Source organism: Salminus brasiliensis, chromosome 13 (assembly GCF_030463535.1).
Source record: "Salminus brasiliensis chromosome 13, fSalBra1.hap2, whole genome shotgun sequence".
Lineage (NCBI taxonomy): Eukaryota > Metazoa > Chordata > Actinopteri > Characiformes > Bryconidae > Salminus > Salminus brasiliensis.
In genome coordinates, this window is record NC_132890.1 from 23,267,805 (window position 1) to 23,288,028 (window position 20,224).

General features: G+C 41.3%; 1 protein-coding gene across 4 annotated transcripts in view; it reads left to right on the forward strand.

Annotated features, from left to right (window-relative positions):
- Window positions 1–3,703: 3,703 nt before the first annotated feature.
- The window catches only part of gdpd4a (glycerophosphodiester phosphodiesterase domain containing 4a), a 43,763-nt gene continuing 27,242 nt past the window's right edge, over window positions 3,704–20,224 (forward strand). For 2 of the 4 annotated variants that reach the window (XM_072695335.1, XM_072695331.1), the window contains exons 1-2: window positions 8,664–8,749; window positions 19,019–19,308. In XM_072695335.1, coding sequence (XP_072551436.1) covers window positions 19,126–19,308 — 183 coding nt within the window. In that variant the 5' untranslated portion in view covers window positions 8,664–8,749; window positions 19,019–19,125. Of the gene's footprint in view, window positions 3,841–8,663; window positions 8,750–8,936; window positions 9,006–19,018; window positions 19,309–20,224 lie in introns of those variants that run through there. The other 2 variants (XM_072695332.1, XM_072695333.1) reach the window with 2 other exon arrangements.

Consider the following 20,224-nt stretch of genomic DNA (forward strand, 5'->3'; position numbering starts at 1 on the left):
AGACTCCAAAATCAACTGGTCTGCTTTTTTTTTGGCATCAGACTATACGCTACATTTGGGTGACACAAGACACTGCACATCACCTTTAACACACCATCCGTGAAGCATGGTGGTGGCAGCATCAATTTAACTCCTTCAGAGTAGTCATAGATGTCTTGATGGCCTCTCTCATCAGTCTCCTTCTTGTAAGGTCACTTGGTTTGTGAGGACAGCCTGCTCTAGGCAGAGATACCCATGTGCCCTTCCATTTCTTTATGATGGATTTAACTAACCTCCAGGCGATGATGACGTCCCCTGACGTTTCACTCTTCGATATCCTTTTCTCTAAATCGTGTGGAGTGTTCTTTTGTCTTCATGGTGTATTTGTAGCCAGGAATACTGATTAACCAGTGACTGGACCTTCCAGACAGGTGTTATACTACAATCACTGCAGTCAGGTGATCCCCATTTCACTAATTGCGAGACTACTAGCACCTAATGCCTGGACCCATTTGAATTAGGTCAGTCACTTTAAAGAGGGTGAATATGTTTGCAACCACTTATTTTATAGTATATATTTTTATTTAATTCACATTAATTTGTAGAAATCTGTTTTTGCTTTTGCATTACAGTTTTTTTGGTGTAAATTCCTGTCAAAAAAAAGCCAAATTATATGGACCATGATTTCATTTATAAAAGCAATAAAAGGGGAAAATATCCAAGGCTGTGAATACTTTTGTATAGGCACTGTACATAAGACCCAGGTGGCCTTGTATTGTCAGTGTAAACTGCAGGAACGTTAACTTGCCCTTGCCATATACTGTATGTAAAAATGTCCCTATACTGATGTGCTCAGACTCAGGTCTAGATGGGTCATTCTCATGAAAATGCCCAACAGTCTTACCATAAATATATTTAAATGTCATTAGTATCATGCACATAGTCAATATTTAATAACATGTAGTAGATGAATAGGATTAACATGACATATAAAACTGTAGATACTGTACATGGTGGTGGTGGGTTCACTGGTGGTTTTGGATAGTGAATGAAATGGTTAAACCTGTGTTGTATTAATGGCAGCTCTCTACAATAAACTATTTCACACTAAACGCCACTCTGACTGACTTTGTTTACATCTCAGCCACTGAATTACTGGACTTGTCCTTTGACTAAAGTGGTTACAGGGGACGTGTTTACCTATAAAGGTCAAATGAATCGTTTAACCAAAGCTATTCACTTCAGAGCAAAGGTGAAGAGGTGGCTTGTGTGAGATTAGTCTGGAGTGTGATTAAGGCTGAAGGAGCTGTGTTTGAGCTTAAGGGAGTTAATTTCACATTAGCTAAACACCTCATGGGCTTAGCAGAAGGTAAGCTCATCCTACAGCAAGCAAGTAGGTATTTAGTAGAGATGTACAGTATGTGTACATGAGCTGTATGGTAACTTGGAGTAACTTTAAGAAGTAAAATTTTAAAAAGTGCTCCTACTTCCATCACACCATTGTTTGCAGCTCAGTTAGGTTGAGGTTGATTGACTTGGGCAGTCTAAGTTCTTCCCTGATTAGATTAGATACCTTTCTTCAAAACGGTCAGACAGAAGGTTTATGTAAACTTCTGAATTCATTCCTCTGAATGCATTCTTCTGCTACCATTACCAGTTACAATAAAGTGAGTTAATGAGCCCGTTCCAGAAGCAACCATGGAAGTTCAAGCCATGACACTACCTCCACCATGCTTGACAGGTGAGCGCATATGCTTTGGAACATTAGCGGATCCTTTCTTCCTCCACATTTTGGCCTTTATATCAGTTTGTAAATCTTGGTCTCATCTGTCCCTTAAATGTTTCTGAACCTTTAGGGCTCCTTAGTAGCTAATCTGTGTATTTCTTTGTAAATTCCAACCTGGACAACCTCAATGCTTGCTGATGATTAGTCGTTTGCAGCTTGTGGAATAGGCTCAAGTGTTTTTGCGAGTCTCTCACTCACCCCTGTTACTGTAACTGGGATGTTACTCGCGTGGGCAGTATAAGGTAATACAGTATGCCGCTGTTTTTAAAGATGTTGATGGTATCTCAAATTTTTAGACATGTCTGATGTGCCAAATTCTGTTCTGTGTCTATCTAGTACATGGCCATAAGCCAATAAGCTCATTCCCCCATGTGCATTTAAGAAAGCCACAGGTCAGGGGCACTGTGATGTCACCCTCTGAAAACAGATGGGGAAAAAACAAGCACACCATAGTTGCCAGTTTAGTGACATGCTAAGTTTGCTTAAAAAGCAGAGCAAGCAAACCTGGATGAGCCAATCTACTAAATGTGCCTGACAACAGTCCAACAATCTCCTAAGACCATTCACTCAACTTTGTGCTCTCAGATATGAGGCATTATCCTCTAAATGTGTATGACTTTACATTGTGCTTCCTGTCCTTTTAAAAGCAGTAGCTTTATTGTCGTCATGTTCATCTTTCATCGTTTAGAAGTAAGCTTTCAGTCACACTTGAATTTCTTCTTCTTCTTATCCTACTAACTAAGCTAAGGCTAACCACCTTCTCGCGCCTGATTCTGAGCAGTTTGACATTTTCAACTGTTGTCAGACTGACATTGTATTTTTAAGGTTTTTTTTTAAGTTGTGTTTAGTGTTCACTTAGCCTGTCACCATTGAACTTTGTATAGAATCATTTTTTGGTTTGAAAATAACGCAGGATGAGATGTGCAATGGCTCTGGGCGTTTTCCCCTTTTCTCTCAGCTTTTCTATTTATTGACAGCTCCTTAGTCTTCACACTGGTTTATGCTTTTAAACAGTAAATGCAGTCTTCACTGGTCAAACCCAGGGCTCAGTCCAACAGTGGAGATCCAGAGCTATTAATTGTTTTAACGATCAATCTAACAAAGCCTACCTGAACATGAAACATCTGTTACTTACTTAATTACATATTTAAATTTTTTTTTGCTTAATTGAAAAAAAAAAAACCCCAAAGAACTGCTGCAATCAAACAAAGGATAGGCTGTAATTTTCTACATTCCTATGGCTGTTACATCATCTCAAATCCATGCTTTAATATCAAATCGGTGTAGAGCAAAAAACAAGAGTTACATTATATGGACAAAAGTATTGGGACACCTACTTATTTATTGTCCTCTAAAAATTCAAGGGAACTGCTTCACAGTTCAATGTTTGGGGGCTTTATGCCCCTCTAGCTCACACACGGCATTAGGCATGGTGTCTGTATTTATGTGCTCCATTGAGTCCTGATCTATTGGCAGTACTTCTCCACTGGGACTAGACAAGCTGTGTGTTTGTGTGTGCATTTGCACATCTGTGTCAGCAATGGGTGCAACTTAGCTGAAAGCATTCATTAGAAGGGGTGTCCACAAACATTTGGACGCATAGGGTACACAGTAGTGAAGGATGATGTAGTTAGATGGTGATGATGTCATTATGATTGTGTTGGGGCTCTATGAAAAGCGTGCTGATGTCTGTCTCTCCTCTCCTGCACTAACATCTGCATCTCTCGTGAAGGCACCATTACGTAACAGAGATCGATAGGGCTCACTCTCTGCATCTCGATTGCCTCGTGCGGGGGCGCGCACACACACACACACACACATATACACACTTGCTTAGAAACGAGCACACTCCACGGTGCGCGAGACTGCGGCAGCCCCTCCCCCTGTCCGTGGTTCCCCGTGACGCCTCTGTTTTTTTTTTGCGCGCGCGCTCACTCAGTGGAGACTCTCACGTGCTGCGCAACGGTGTTACTCTGCAGGATGCACCCGAGTGTGAGCAGAACGGAGCTTCACCATCCTCCTCATCATCATCATCCTCAGCATCATTATCTTCACTATCGGCGTGCGTGAGTAAGGTAAGGTGAAGGTGTGCTGCAGGTTCTCTTCAGTGCTGAATGTAAGTGCTAATGTATGGATTGAGAGCAGAGGGAATCTCTTGCTGCTGCTGAGGTGAGAGAGGATGATGAAGGTGAAAGGAACTTTGTGTTCGCTGATGAAGAAGGAGAATGCAGAAGTGGTGTTGCTGCTGGTGGTCTCAGGTGATAACCCTTGAAGGCTGCTTCTCAGATTAATAAGGAGACCATTGCACAGCTGCAAGATGCTGAAGGGGTTCCTTAGAATGACTCGGGAAGATCTAGGCAGGGCAGATGATCAACCTGGACCAATCAGACGTAACACTGAACCCACTGCCAGGTGATATGAAGAACACTGATGAGCTGGTGTCCAGTGGCACCTGTCTAGAGGTGGCTCTATTAGGCAGTGGTCAGAACCTACCGAAAATGCTCCAAGAAAGGACAACCGGTAAACCGACCACAGGGTCAAGGTGCCCAAGTCTCACTGATGTTTAGGGAGGTTCCTGGACTTGCAGGACTTTTAGAGATCTTATGGAGTCCTTGCCTTAACAAATCAGAGCTGTTTTGGGGGCACGAGCGGGGGGAAACACAATAATGTGGGTGGAGGGTGGTTTTAATGTTATGGCTGATTGGTGAATAGACTATACCACATTCTACCTAGACATGTAGTCTTGCTTGTGCTTACATTAAGTCAGTACTCTCTGCCCTATAAAGGTGTTTGCTCAGTCTGTGGACCACCTTTACTTTCATCAGATGCTGTTGTCTAATTGTTAGTACTTGTAAGTAGTTCCTTGTTGGTGGAACCTCTGTTTTTCTTGCAGAACCAATCTGCAACCTTTAGAAAACCTTTTCAAAATGTTGCTGTTCAGTGCAAGCATGATCTTATGATCCAATTACTCTCACATGCTTTCTCATTGCTCTATTATACAGTATTATAGGCCTGCATTGCGCACCTTACAAAAGCATTCAACTCCCTGAAGTCATCCGATTTGTCTGGATTACTAAAAGCACGTGGATTGTTCCGGCCAGTAAAAGAACATTTTTTTTACCTCCAGTAACAATTTTAAGTTATTAGGGGTGATTGTCTACCAGCATTGCTCATTTCTATTGCAGATCTGCTTCAGGTTGTTCAGGTTGGCTGGATGTCCTTTGTGGTCCTTCTCAAACGATGCCACAGATTTTTGATTGGGACTGAAATCTGAACTTTGACTTAGCCATTGTAAAGCATTCGGCTTTGTGTTGTTTGGCCTTGTGCCATCCATCTGTCCATCAGGTTTAACAAGATGCCCAGTCTCCGGCAAGGAAAAGCATCCCCATAGCATGAGGCTACCACCCCCATGCTTCACTGTTGGGATGGTGCCTCATGTAGCGTTTTAAATCTAGGCTATAAAGCATCCGATTTGTCTCATCTGACCACAAATGAAAATAATGGAGATTCTTGTATGTATTTTGTCTTTTGTGGGTATCCAGGTATCTAGTCACCTTTCCATTCGGGTCAGTTGTATGAGGAGCTTGTGATGTGGTTGACTGGTGCACCTACACTCCAGTTTCAGGCCCCATCCCATGTATCGGTTTTGGTCACTGAAAATTGAGCTTTTCGAAAACACTTTCCAAGGTGGAGACTTTTGTTTTCAGTGTTGTCGCGTGAACCGGAAAAACTGAGCTTCATGAAAATGCTGATGTCACAACACAGGCATGTTTATGGCTGAATCCCAAATACTGTCTTACTCGCTATATGGTGAACTGCAGAAGTCATAAAACTACAACATATACACACAAATAGCACTTGATTTCAGATTTCAACAAATGGATAAATGTAAATACTGTTCTATTACATATCTCTAATGTTCACATCTAGATTTTATAATTTAATGGCTTACATAGTAGACTACATAGGGAGTAGTGTGTAATTTGGGATGAAACCTGGGTGTCTCTCTTTATAAGATACTGTCGCCCCATACAGAGCTAGCATGCTCATGAAAGCATCTTTGTCTCTGTGTAGATGGAAAAAAAAAATCTAAAACGGAGGGAGGGAAATCTATGTTTGTTTTTTGTTTTTAAATCTGGATGTGTGTGGATGGGGCCTCAGTCCCTGAACTCTGTAGATCCTTTAAAGTGATTGTTGGCTTCCCGTGCAAGTTGTCAGAATATTGTCTTACATAGCAATAACATTACTTTAAAGTCAGTCTCTATACATAAAATGACAAAATATCATCAAATTTAATTTGTAATAAAGCTAATATTGGTGTTCAATACTGTATGTTATTGTACCATGACTGTCTGATATTTAAGATGGTATATAAGTTAGTATTAATAAAGTGAAATTAATGAGCCCATGCATCCTGAGTGATCCTACTCTAAAGTAAGAAATATGTTACAAAACCTGATATTAACTTCTGTTGATTGGACTTGTAAAGCATATTTGATTCATTCTGGGGAAATAATGGTGTTTAATAGTGTTGAATGTTTTGAAACATTACCAGTCTTTAAATTAAAACATTAAGCGTATTTATGTCATAAAGGTAAAGAAAATGTATTTTTCTGTGGTATGGGTCTTTAAAAGCGAAAAAGCTTTGACCTGTAATTTACCTCTCAACTTTGAATAAAAGCATCTACTAAATGAATACATGTACATGTAAATGTGCAGCAGGCAGGTATTTGTAAACACTAGTAGCCTGACTGCTGTTTTCATGAGTAATGGTCAATGGCTTGTGTCTGTCTATAGGGGGCACTGTGTAATAACACAACGGACAGTGTTTGTGTTGAACACCAATATTCCTTAAGAAGTACTGGAACCTAATTCAGGCATATCAATCTTAACTGTTAACCCCGAGGAGCTACTAGGCTAATTTAGCCAGTCATTAATGGAAGCTTATACCCCACCAATTAGCCACTATGGTCACTAAGAAGAGGACAGAATTTATAGCAGGCGAAAAAGTGTTTGCTGAAGACGCCTAACTGGATTTAGAAACTTTTAGAAACATATGATATTGACTGCTGAATTATTGAAATGTGATATTGACTCTTCTGATCTACCTCTTCCTTATTTTATTTTTAGCTTCACTATTATCAAGCGATAGTTTGGTAAACTAATCCAAATGTGTGTCCCTTCTCATTCCAAATGTAGTCAATCAGCCCTGAAGTGTCTGAAGTTTGCTTCTTTACTTTTACACTGGAGCTATGAGACTAATGTCGCTAATAAGTAATGGAAGCTCATTAGCATACACCAATTAGCATGGTACTAACTGTGTGCCCAAAGCATCAACCAATCAACTGAAACTGAAAGTAAAGAAATGATATTTTACTCATCTAATTCTTCTTTTAGAAAAGAAATGTAACTAAATAGTAAATATATTAGCAAATATTATATTAGCGATGGACCGACGCCCATCCAGAGTGTATTCCTGACTTGCACCCAGTATTTCCGGAAAGGCCCCTGGACAAACAGCCAAGAAGATGAGTGAACGGACAGCTCTGCAACGTTTAATGCAAATGTGATGCGAATTGGTGCACAATCGGTTCAGCTTCCATTACCTGTTAGCTACATTAGCCTTGTAGCACCAGTGTAAATCTAAAGAGTTAAACGTCAGACACCAAGCATGTCTCAGTTGATGAACAACTTTTCAGATAAGGGGGGAAACTGTAGGCCTATGTTAGATTTCCCCCCAAATTATCCCTTTAAAATGCTGAAGCAATAATAGAAGGGTGGTTAAGAAACAGGTCAGAAGCTTCCTCACACTCGTCTTTCTGTAACTGTTAGTAAAGTGAAGGAAAGGTTCTGTTGTGTTCTGCATGCTGGTGAATCCACAGACAGATCAGATTCCGTCCTGTGGGGAGAATACGTAATGTGTCGGGGTGGAGTCAGGTCAGGAACAACAGGAGGGCCTCCCTCTCTGAGATGGTCACTCTGGCATGAATTAAAGAGCCTCGGGCAGAGCGAGTGGTAAAGTGTAGAGTTGAGACTCCAGCGTCACAGCAGTATCTCACTATGCTGAATTTTTCTCCATTACAGTCTAGAGAGACGGAGAGAGAGAGAGAGAGAGAGAGAGAGAGAGAGAGAGAGAGAGAGAGAGAGAGTGACAGCATGAGGGAAAGAGATGGAGAGAGGTGTAGAGGAAAATGAAGAGCAAAAGATGTGAGGGGGAGAAGAGAACAAGAGAGATTAAGAGAGATAGATGGAGAAAATAAGGAGAGAGAGAGTGAGAGAGAGAGAGAGAGAGAGAGAGAGAGAGAGCAAGAGAAAGAGGGATTAATAGTAGGAGGAAACGGAGAGGGACAGAAAGAGAGAGACCAAGACAGAAGGGTGGAGAGTGAGGTACCCCATGACCCCTTTACCCCGCCCACTTCCCTATAAACAATGGTGGAAGGAGGTAAATAAACACTGCTCGATGTAATTATACTACTTAATATTATTTGTCTTACTGTAATTTCTTTTTTTATTACTTGATTATTGCTATTGCTGACATTAATGCTTCGTAAAGTGTGGTTAGCTTTTCTGAGAGAGAGAGAGAGAGAGAGAGAGAGAGAGAGAGAGAGAGAGAGAGAGAGAGAGAGAGAGGCTGCTGATGCTCTCTGTGCAACAAGTGAGAACGAAAAGCTCTTTTTAATTCCTACCTGTATTCCCACCGGCCCCGCCCCTCTACCCCACCATTGGCTAGTAAGAGCTCGGTTTTTGCGCTCGGATTGGCTGGACTGTTGGACCTATTCAAAGCACAAACTATTAGCCAATCCTAGCCCAGACCGGTGGAAACTATCAACCAATCGCAGGCAAGCCGTGGCGGAGGGAGGCGTGACCTGCCTGTATACGGGTGGGCGTAAAGGGAAAAAAATAACGTTGCTCTGCTCGGCAACACCCGTCTTCAGTCTTCACCCAGACAAGCAGAGCGGGAGGAGCCGGCGGTACTGCAGTCCCGTAAGTCAGACCTATTTACAGTACTGCACTGTAAAGCTAGAGCTAAGTGTAGAGCTTAAAATAAGACAGTTCAGACACATATACTGTAAGATAGCTCCACAGTGTGCACAGTTCTGCATAGAGGTCAGTGGATGTGGGTCTGCCTCTCACACACACTCTTTCTCTGTTTTCACAATGTAGACTTCCAGAATTGCCAACACACACAAAAGCCGTTTTGTTTGGTTTCTGCAGCCACTTGGGCTTTGCAACTTTACTGGTTGGTGGTTATGTGTGTATGTGTGTGTGTGTGTGTGTGTGTTAGTGCTGTGCTGACGCTGCAGTAAAGCTTTACAGCTGTCTACTCAAACTGTTTCACCAAACTGCAAAGCTTTATCTGTGCTTTCCATCATAACAGCCCTCACAATTCATCATCTGCACAGAACTAGTGTCTGAAATGCATCATTTTAACACGCATGTTACCTGTAAAGCGTGTGTGAGGACTTTAGACAGTAGTAGTCAGGCATGTGAGGGCTTTATGACACCCATCTGTCAGATGTGAGGAGCTGTTACAGGAACGCTCTTTGCTGTATGCTGTTGTTAAGTGCAGTGTGTCTGTGTATGTTTAGCTTTGCTATCTGAGCAACCTCAGTGTCAAACACCTCAAGCTTATCCTCACAAAACATCACAAATACCAATCAGAAACAATTAAAAAGACAAAAAGTTGTATTTGAATATGGGAATGCTGATGCCTGGATCAATAACTTAAAAGTTAACCTGAAGTAATGAAATTATTGAAAAGAATGTGTAATATTTACTCACTTAGCTATTTACAGAAATGGGAGTTGTGGCCAGGGTTGTCCAAACTTTTGCATGCCTATGTGTGTGTGTGTGTGTATGTATATATATATATATATATATACCACCTTTGTTGAGACAACTGTAACACAATAGCTGTGTCCAAAACCTTGCCCTATTCACTATCCCCTACATGCGCAAAGCTTGCCCACTATATAGGGCACTATTATGAGGAAACAAGGAAGTGAGCGATTTCGGACACCCTGTTATACCAGTGCGACAGCAGATTGCATCTGTCATCCTCAGACAAACTGTGTGCGAATATTCCAGCCAAACAACGCAATGAATTTTGGGTATTCCAAGTCTGCTACTGTACATATACTGCTTGAGCCCTATTTATCAAGTGTCTCAGACTCAGAACACTGATCTATGATCAGATGTCAGCACTCCATTTAGTCCTGTCCAGTGCTATGGGAAAGGTCAGCATTTGTTTTTCCAGAAGTTTGGTAAAGGTGAGCCTTTGTCTATACACTGCTTATTGTGGTGCATTGTGGGATTGTTACAGTGCAGACTTTTCAGTGCATTATAACAATCCCAGAATGCACCACAATAATTCACTGCATTGTTTGGTATGGAGATTTGTGCGCAGCTTCTCGGGGGGAATCTGCTGTCTCACAGCAGTGTGCTCACGCTCGTGACGGGGTGTCCGAAATGGTTCACTACCTTGTGGAATTCTACTACTTCTATATAGTGATCTAGATTTTCACATGTAGTGAAAATCTAGTGAATAGGGCGCAGTTTGGAACACAGCTTTAGACAATTCCAAGAGAATAGAAGAAAAAAACTACTTTCATAAGGCCCAGATCAGGACAGGGTCTGAAGACTGTAGAGTTCCAAGTCTTGGTTAATCTGCTGTTGGTTTGCAGAGGAATGAGGGCAAAGTCCAGCAGAGGTGGAGCCCACCAGTGTCTAAGCTCATTTCTCTCATTTCGTAACCAAGTGTCTGTGTGTGCATGTGTGTGTTTGTGTGTGTATGTGGAAAGGAAGTTTACTTTTCATGTCTTCCCTGTGTGATTACATCAGATGGTTGGCTGTTTTTCAACATTGGCTTTCAAGCCCGTCTAAAGAGCGGACCACCAGACAGCAGATTACTTAAGAGTGACATCAGCTGCAATAACAGATTTTATTGCATTATGGCGTGATTAGGCGTGTCAGGTGTGTAAAATCATCCCACACTGATGTGTGTGTACGTGTGTGTGTGTGTGTGTGTGTGTGTGTGTGTGTATGATACAGGGAAGTGACCTTCAGTCTGTGTGCTTCTTCTTTTATTACTGAGTGACCGTTCTGCTCTGAGAGCCGTCTCTCATCTCAGTCTGATTTATGGGACTTATAAGACTCATAGGTCTGTTTTTCGCTGTGGACCAGGAGGACAAGCAAGGTCTCCTTTGTCTTCCGACTTTTAAAGTCATCTGGAGTTTGTGGACAAATGGCCAGCTGTTACTGCCCAGCTGTTATAATCCAGATGATAGAAACAGAATTTTGTTAGGAGAAGTCTGCATTTTCATTTCCATGGTAACACTACACTGATTTTCATGGTTCCAAACACTACACCCTTATTCATGGTAGTGCTAAACCCATTCTATGGTAACGCTACACCCATACTACACCCATATTCATGGTAGTGCTGAACCCATTTCATTGTAACTCTTAATCCAGTTCCATGGTAACACTACATTCATCTTCATTAGTATTAGAATTTAGTAATGCTAAATTCATCTATTCCATGGTAAGTTTACACCCATTTCCATGGTAATGCTGCATAGTAATGCTAAATCCCTTGCTATAATGATGCTACTTAAATATTTATAGTAACGCTACGGCCATTTCGCTACAGTTTATGCTACGTCCACTTCCATGGTTCTGTTACACCCATTTCTGGTAACACTGGATCTGTTTTCATAGTGATGCTACAACCATTTCGGTGGTTACACTACATCCATTTCCATGGCAATGGTACACCTATTTCCATGGAAGTGTTGCACCCATTTCCATGAATATGCTACACTTATTTCTACGGGTATTATTTCTACACAGTTCTTCTATGGTTACCCCACATTAATTTCTGTGGGTACTCTACAACCACTTCAATGGTAACGCAACATTCATTTCCATGGTAATGATACACCCATGGTTCCATGGTTATGTTTTATCTTTTTCCATTGTTCGTCTACACCCACTTTAGTAGTTATTCTGCGCTCATTCCTATTGGTCGCATTCCGTTGGTGCCCCCATCCACACACATACAAGCCTTTTCTATTCTAATAAGTGTGATGTTAAGAGTTATGACATAACTACATTTTGGGAGAAGGACCACAACCTTAACTCCTCTGCTCAGGTCTAGATATACCCTCCAATATATATCTTCACAATTCACCTTTGTGGTGAACAACTTTGCACCCACCTCCATCCCATCTCTTCCCCTCCCTCCTTTACCCTACACATTCCTACCCTAAAGCTGTCCCAAACTCCAGCCCAAAGTCTGCTGAGTTTGCCTCCTCGTAACAGCCCTGCAGGGCGTGGTCCATACTAGCAAAGATGGAATTTGCCCAATCTTAGTGATATCCCCAGTGTGATTCTAAGTGCTAAGTGTGATTCCCACTTAGCTCAGATGTAACAGATGTTGTAGTTGTAGCCGGTTTTCTGCTACACAAAACACACTGTCCGGCTGCCACGCACCATTTATTGTGATTCAACCGTGAAAGAAACAAGAGGAGTCAAGATCATTCAACTCATTGTTAAAGACGATGGGTGGATATCACTAATATTGATGTAATCACTAGATACAGCCCTGACCCAGACACTGATGAAATGATCTCCTTGTATCCAGTCTGCATATTTCATCTCGATTGTCAGCCGATAGCGCCAGTCCTTTAGCAGATTTGTGTCCTGACCTATAAACCTCACCAAGGATTGATGTTCTTAGCCTGGAGAATGGTCCGAAATAAAGCCCTTGTGACTTCTACGTTTGTGCAGCCACTTTAGCTGACCTGAAGTTCCATTAGTTAATGAAGGGTCAGAAGCAGCTGACCTTAATGACGTGTTTAACCTCAAAGTGTTCCCTAAATCCTTTGCTCAGATTCAGAGACAGCCACTCAGAGATGGCCTTGTGGCTTGTAAACACAAGGAAGAGCCAAAATCACCCTTCGATCATCTGCAGCAGGGTGAAGGGCGAGGTTCGCTGTGTTTCTCACTTCATCAGCTCCTCAGTTCCTCATACTGAACTCTATTAATAATTATATACAGTACAGTAAACGGTCTCTTTCGCTTCGCATGAAATAAGGGCTGCTTCATTTCCGCTCCTGCAGTAGATCTGCATTGTATTGTGTCATTAAGGAAATTACTCCTGAGTCGTGCGGTGTGATAAGCGTGGGAACTGCGCTCAATTTCATTTATTGATTCTCTTTGGCTACTTACGATAACTGGAAGGATATTACACTGGCAGTAGTGGTGATATTACAATCAGTATTGAAATCAGCATTGCTACCAGCTGCCAATAAAAGCAGAGATTCAGCGTGGGCGATATGACAGGCTTTTACATATTTGCCACTGTCTAGATATTGATATCAGTGATTTGTAAGGGATATCTAACTCAATGTACTTTCTAATTAAAGCATGTAGTGTACAATATAATTAAAGGGGCTGGTTCGAATCCCGGTCATGCTGCTAGCGTACGGCAGGCGAGGTGCATAGATGGCGCTCTCACCCTGCTCCTGGCATCTGCAGACTGTTGTGTTGGAGCCAGATTACGAACGAGTTGGATAATTGACAGTCCAAACTGGGAAGAAACTGGGTAAAAAAATCTTTAAAGATTTAAAGATTTATATTAAATAAATAAAGGCTTCATATCATAGAAACCGGAATAATCTTTTTTTGGAAATAGCATAGAGCTTGATATAGTGTGTAAATAAAAAGCTACAGAAACAGAAATTTACTTTATGATAACTTTGCAAAAAACCAATGAACTTACTTACAGTGGCAGTTCCTTGGAATTCATACTTTTATTCAGACTTTTTTCAGTGGTGGGATAGTGAGGTTACAGGTTTAAAAACTATTTGTGGTGATGTCTCTGTTCAAACACAATTAGAAGTTTTTATATCTGTTTTCTGCCCAATTTGGAAGGTCACTTACCCAACCCCTGTTTTTATGATACGATATGATCTGGTACATGTGAAGTCAGCCAACTGCCGCTAGGTAGCCAGCACGCTCTGAGAAAAACGCGGCTCCCCAGCTCTGATTCAACAGCTAACAGATGCCTGTGCTGACTAACATCACACTAGGAGTGATGTGGGGAGAAAGGGCAAGGCCAGTTGTGCTCTCTCGGACTCTGGCTGCTGATGGCAAGCAGCTTGTTTGACAACATTTCTAAAGAAATGGAACTCTTTGATAGCTCCTGTGATAATGGCGAAGATGAAACTGTAACTTTGTGTGAAGCATAGTAGTTTTGCATTTGTGCGTTAGTTTAGGAGCGTGAACTGTTCAGACGAATGTCGGATATTGGTCACTTTGAAAAGTCTTAAAAAAAACCATCAGATTTTATTTTTATACACCCACTTAGATCATTAATTCAGTGGTTCGGAAAGTTCTGCTAAAGTCTTTTAAATTCTTGTTTGTGGTCATGAAAGAAGATAGAAGCCCCTACTCCAAAACAGACTAGAGTTTGCAAATGATCACATGGACAAAGGAGCTGCCTTTAAGTTTTATTAGTCATGAGAGATAGAGTTGTATTAGATGAGAGAAGGATTGAGTAGTTTGGTCACAGTGTTTAGAGGTATGTTTGGAGGAGTAAAGGTGAGGCACTCAAACCAAAGCACACTGTGGCAACTGTTAAGCATGGTGGTGGTGCTGCCACTGCACAAAGTGGATGGAATAATGACGAAGTAGTTCTACCTCCCCAGCCAACATGCTCATGTGCGGCTGACACAGGTTCCAGGTGAGCTAGGAGGGTGGGCATGGGCTCTGAGTGAGCTTGCAAATGTCTTGTTACTGGGACCCAGTTGGGCGTTCCAAATGGACCCGATCATTACAGACCTCATGTGCAGTGAACAACCTAAATGAGGCCCATGCTTTACTGACCCTGGTGCGCATGCTAATGTGGGTCCAACATGGAACCCCACAAACCTTTATGAACAAAACTTTCTGGTTCCCAGTCGGGCTACCCATATAGACCCCACATGGTCATGTTCAGGGTAGAATTCTTCAGCGTAACATTTACCCCTGTAAACATACCTCTGGTCATTGTTTCTCATTTGACCATAAAAACTCAAAAACTTTTCTTCTGGAAGCTTTTTCTTTGCTTCCTAAAGGCGTTGCTTTCTTAGTCCGAACAATACCCATGACATGTTCAGAGAAAGTACTTTCTGCCATTTATCATAAAAACAATAACACACTGCCCTCCCCTAGTGGAGATGTTCTTTTTATTATAAATGACTATTTTAGAGCAGTGGTGGGTGTATTGCTCTATTGAGATTAATAACTGTAGGAGCAGACTAAATGTACTTTCGGTGAGTCCCACCTACACACCAATCTTGCAAGATACACTCATTCAAAGCCACTGCGGATGCCAAGGACAGCTGTCGCTATGGCTACAGAAAGCCGGGGAGCCCCGCGAGTTTAGGAGCAGCTTGGGGCTTGCTCATAGTCATACGATTTCACCCCCAGAATCCCTTCTTTTCTATCACTTATGCTTAAAGTGGTAGCTGGGTGGATAACTGTATGTATGTACACTTTCAACTAAAAAGACAAAGGATGGATAGTAAAATAATAGAAACTGATACAAGCACATTACTAAGATTAAAATTGAAGTATTATATAAAATAAAAATGGAATAAAACCTTTGGAAAGTTTTGAACTAAGCATTTATAAAACACTGCATAAAAGCCAGACTCAATTAATAGGGTTTGCAATTAAATTTGTCCATATGTCCATATTTTTAGCTCCTCTCAGCTCTACTGGGAGGCTGTTTGAGTGGCTTGGAGCTTAACAGCTTGTTCTGCTTTGAGGAACAACTAAAAGAGAAGAACTGGAGGTTCTGAGAGACCTTCCTAGTTCACAAACCAAAAGCATTTGGCAGTGTGGTTTCTGACTCTGTGGGACTCCCTGTTGTGTACAAACATAGACCAAATTGTGCTTCATAGCCAAAGAAAGTAGCAAACAGCATCCTTAATCCTCAGTTTTGTCCATAGTTTCCTTCATTTTCTGACAAATGAAAAATAGCTTTTAGACTGTGTTCAGCCTGCTACCAGCTGTCCACTTAAGGGGCTTTTACAACATGGCCATAAAACTCCCAGCAGAAGGAGGAGTGACCACTGGGTACACACAGTCCTTTCTATTCCCTCTATTCACTCTTTTATGGTCTTCACCTCTCACACAACTGACTGAACGTCAGCTCCTGCAATGAAACATGTCAGAAAGCAGCTTCTAAACAGGTGTAATGGCCTCCATAATAAGCTCTTGAAAAGCTTAATAAGATCATCTCATCTTCTCTTCGCTCCTCCTCCTCAGACAGATGCTGCAGGTTGCTTGTTTACTCGGCCATGCTCCAGCATTAGCTCACGGCGCTGGGCCTGCGGAATCAGGCTCCTATTTTTACGCTAATCTCTCGCTTTAAAATCCGCTAACAGGTTTAGCAGCTCTGTGACAGGAAGCTAACGCTCTACTGAAGCTCGTACACCCTAACAGCCCTTCACCTCTGGTAGTTTCTCGAAGGGGTCAGACACTGTGACCCTAGGACAACCCCTACAGGTCAGTGCCGTCAGTCTGAAGGGCTATTGCTGTGATCATACAGCAGAATGATGCGTGTATATACTGTATGAACTAGAAAGGGAATAGTATGCCTGAAAACTAAATAGTAATTTATATTCTTTATGTTGAACCCTTGTTTTGTGTTATTTTAATAATGTTTTGGTCAACACATGATGATTCACATTTCAGATCTCTCTCATAAATACAGAACTTACACATTAGTTTCATAGTTGCTAGAATATACATAGTGGCTACTAAATAATGTAGGCTAGATACTAAGTACTTAATTGATACTGAATAATTCATTGTAGATACTGAATTATATATATATATATATATATATATATATATATATATATATATAATTCAGTATATATATAGTGTATATATATATATATATATACTGAATAATTCATAATAGTTAGTAAATAATTAATAGTGGTTACTTAATAATGTTTAATAGTTACTGGGTGATTTGTAGAAAATACTTAATCATTCATAGTAGATACTGAGTAATTCATGTTAGTTATTGAGTAATCCATAGTACATTCTGAATAATTCAGAATAGATACTGAATAATTCATAGCAGTTACTGAATGATTCAAACTTGTTCCTGAAGAATATTTATAGTAGATATTGAATGATTCAAACTTAATCATTCATAGTAGATACTGAAATATTAATAGTAGATACTAAATAATTCTAAGTAGTTTCTGAATAATTCATAGTAGATACTTAATTATTCAAAGTAGATCCTTAATGATTCATAGTAGTTCATGAAAAGTTCATAGTAAATACTAAATAATCCACAGTAGATACTGAATAATTCATAGTAAATATGAAATAAGTTATAGTAGATACTAAATAATCCATAGTAGACACTGAATAATTCATAGTAGTTACTGAATGATTCAAAGTAGTTGCTAAATAATTCATAATAGATACTGAATAATTCATAGTAGATCCTTAAATAAGTCATAGCAGTTCCTGAAAAGTTCATAATAGATACTGAATAATTTTAAGTAGTTCCTGAACAATTCATAGTAGATACTGAATCATCTTATGTTTTAAGAACAGAGGAAAATGGCTGTAGTTTAAGAGATTAAGCTAAAGCAGTCGTGTTATGTACATGAATGCAGGCACACAAGTTTGAGGATAAACAGGTCAAGGAGGCACTATAAGTAGTTGCCATAAAAACAGCCAAAATATATCAGCTATATAAGGTAGTACTTTGGTGTTTACCCTGCACCTTGAACACTCACATCAGTGTTGTAGGTGATTTGATCCAGTGTTTGTGATTGTATGAGTGAGTGTGTGTTTGTGTTTCTGAGTCTTGTGTATGCTTCCTTGGTGTGTGTTTGCTGTGCTCCAGTTCAGAGAAACACGTGCAGGAATATGAATGAGTTTGGAGGAATACGAATGAGTTAGCTGCTATTCCTGCAGCAGGGAAGCCCGCGGGAGGCACGTGAGGCCTGAGATTCTGATGACCATCCTGAGCCGTGTCTCAAGATAGGCTGGCACAGGATCATTAATAAGCAGCTTTCTCTCACTTGAGTGCATAGACAGCTTCATTAACTGGGATCGCACATCTGCCGGAACGTGTCGGATTCAAACCAGACTGAATCAAATATTAAAGGAGCTGTTTCACGAAAAGCCCAGTTTTCCTCTTGTCTACATAGTCCATCCATAACACCTGAGCTGCGGCAAGAAACAGTTTTACATGTGCTGTGGTTGTGATGTCATAACCATGAACCATGAATTTACTTATTTAATGTGACTCAACACAACCAGGATACACATAGCTCTGATTCGGGTTAGTCCCCATACTGGGCCATACCTCACTGCCTGGTAGAAAAGTGCTGTTATTCACTCGCCAGTCAGAACGGAGGCTTTTTACGTATTTATATTATTGTTGTTTTTGAGGCCCATTATTATCCCCCAAATTGCAGAATGAAGTTTTATTCCACTGCAGTAAAATCGAATTATGCTTTGAGTGCCCCCTAATGAACAGCTGTACACATGCATTTCTGGACAAGCTGAGAGATACAGAAGAGGCATATGAAGGAAAAGAAGCATGTGGACTGAGGAGGTAGAGTAGTATTACAAGACTGTACACAAATATAACTCTGATAAGAGGTTGTGATTAACTCCACCAAAGCTCCATAGTGCAGTAGCAGCTTTCCGGCCTGGAGCGGGAATGACAGACGCTCAGTGGAGCATCTTCATGACTCTGAAGCTGCTATTTTAAGGTTAAACATACATTATGTTGCTTTAAACTACAATATATTTAAAAAATAAAATACAAGAAAATGTTTGGAAATATTTGACTTCTGTATTTTGGATATATAACTGCTGTGGGTTTTTGATGTGCGGATATCCAGAAGGAAGGTTAGGTTGGGTTTGCTGGATGTTCCCTATGAGCAGAGAAAGCTTTCTTTAATTTAAAGAGAAAACATGTCCTTGAATCCTCAAGTGGGGCTTCACCATCTTGTGGTGCTCCATTTCTCTCTGTCTCCTTCACGCTGGTAGTAGGCAGCTCTGGGGCACTGTTACATATTTAAGACCAGATTATGAAGAAGAAATGAGGTATGGATGAAAAATGACATGTCTCTCTCTCTTACTTCAGTTAATTTAACTCACTGTCTCTCTCTCTTTCTCTCTTTCTCTCTCTCTCTCTCTATCCTGCTCTCTCAGGTCTCCTGCAGTGTGCATTGACCCCTCCTCCAGTCTCCACCTCTCTCCCTCCTTCTCCGTTCAGTGTGTGTGAGGTTTTCTCCATGCTGGTGTTTAGCGGCTGACCCATGGGCCGCTCTCCGGTCAGCCTGTCCAGACTGAAGCTGGGGAGGTTAAAGGTTGTGCGGCGGCAGCTGCTTCAGCGCTATGAACACCAGCCGTTCGTCTCCTGCTTGGCCGGACTGTATGGCTGCCAGTGGAGGCGCTACCAGAGGGCCAAAGCCCAGCCTGGAGAGTGCTGCTGCAGCCGGGTGAGGGAAAGCACACTCTCACACACATTAGGGATTTCTAATAAAGTGGCCAGTGAGTAGAGGTACAAGCTAGGGGTTTCTAATAAACTGGCAAGTGAGTGGGAAGCACAATGTAGGGGTTTCTAATAAAGTGGCCAGTTTGTGGAAGTGAAAGGTAGGGGTTTCTAATAAGGGGCCAGTGAGTGGAAAGCATAAAGTGGCCAGTTTGCACAACGCACAAACTAGGTGCTTCTAATAAAGTGGCCAGGCTGTGAAGGTACAAGGTAGGGGTTTCTAATAAAGTGGCCAGTGAGTAAAGGTACAAGCTAGGGGTTTCTAATAATGTGGCCAGTGTGCACAAACACACAAACTAGGTGTTTCTAAAAAAGTGGCCAGGCTGTGAAGGTACAAGGTAGAGGTTTCTAAAGAAATGGCCAGTAAGTGGAGGCACAAGGTAGGGGGTTCTAATAAAGTGGCCAGTGAGTAAAGGTACAAGCTAGGGGCTTCTAATAAAGTGGCCAGTGAGTAAAGGTACAAGCTAGGGGTTTCTAATAATGTGGCCAGTGTGCACAAACGCACAAACTAGGTGTTTCTAAAAAAGTGGCCAGGCTGTGAAGGTACAAGGTAGAGGTTTCTAAAAAAATGGCCAGTAAGCGGAGGCACAAGGTAGGGGGTTCTAATAAAGTGGCCAGTGAGTGGACATACAGGCTAGGGATTTCTAATAATGTGGCCAGTGTACACAAGCACACAAACTTGGTGTTTCCTATAAAGTGGCCAGTGAGTGTATAACTTCGTGAGTACGTAACTGTAAAAAAATTCTCCACATGTTGTTCATGTCCTCATATAAACTGCGTATCCTCACGGCCTGCTTACAAAACCAGCTGGAAACCCTCAAGCTGCTCGGTTTCATTGTAGACAGCTTATTCGGTCATTTTGG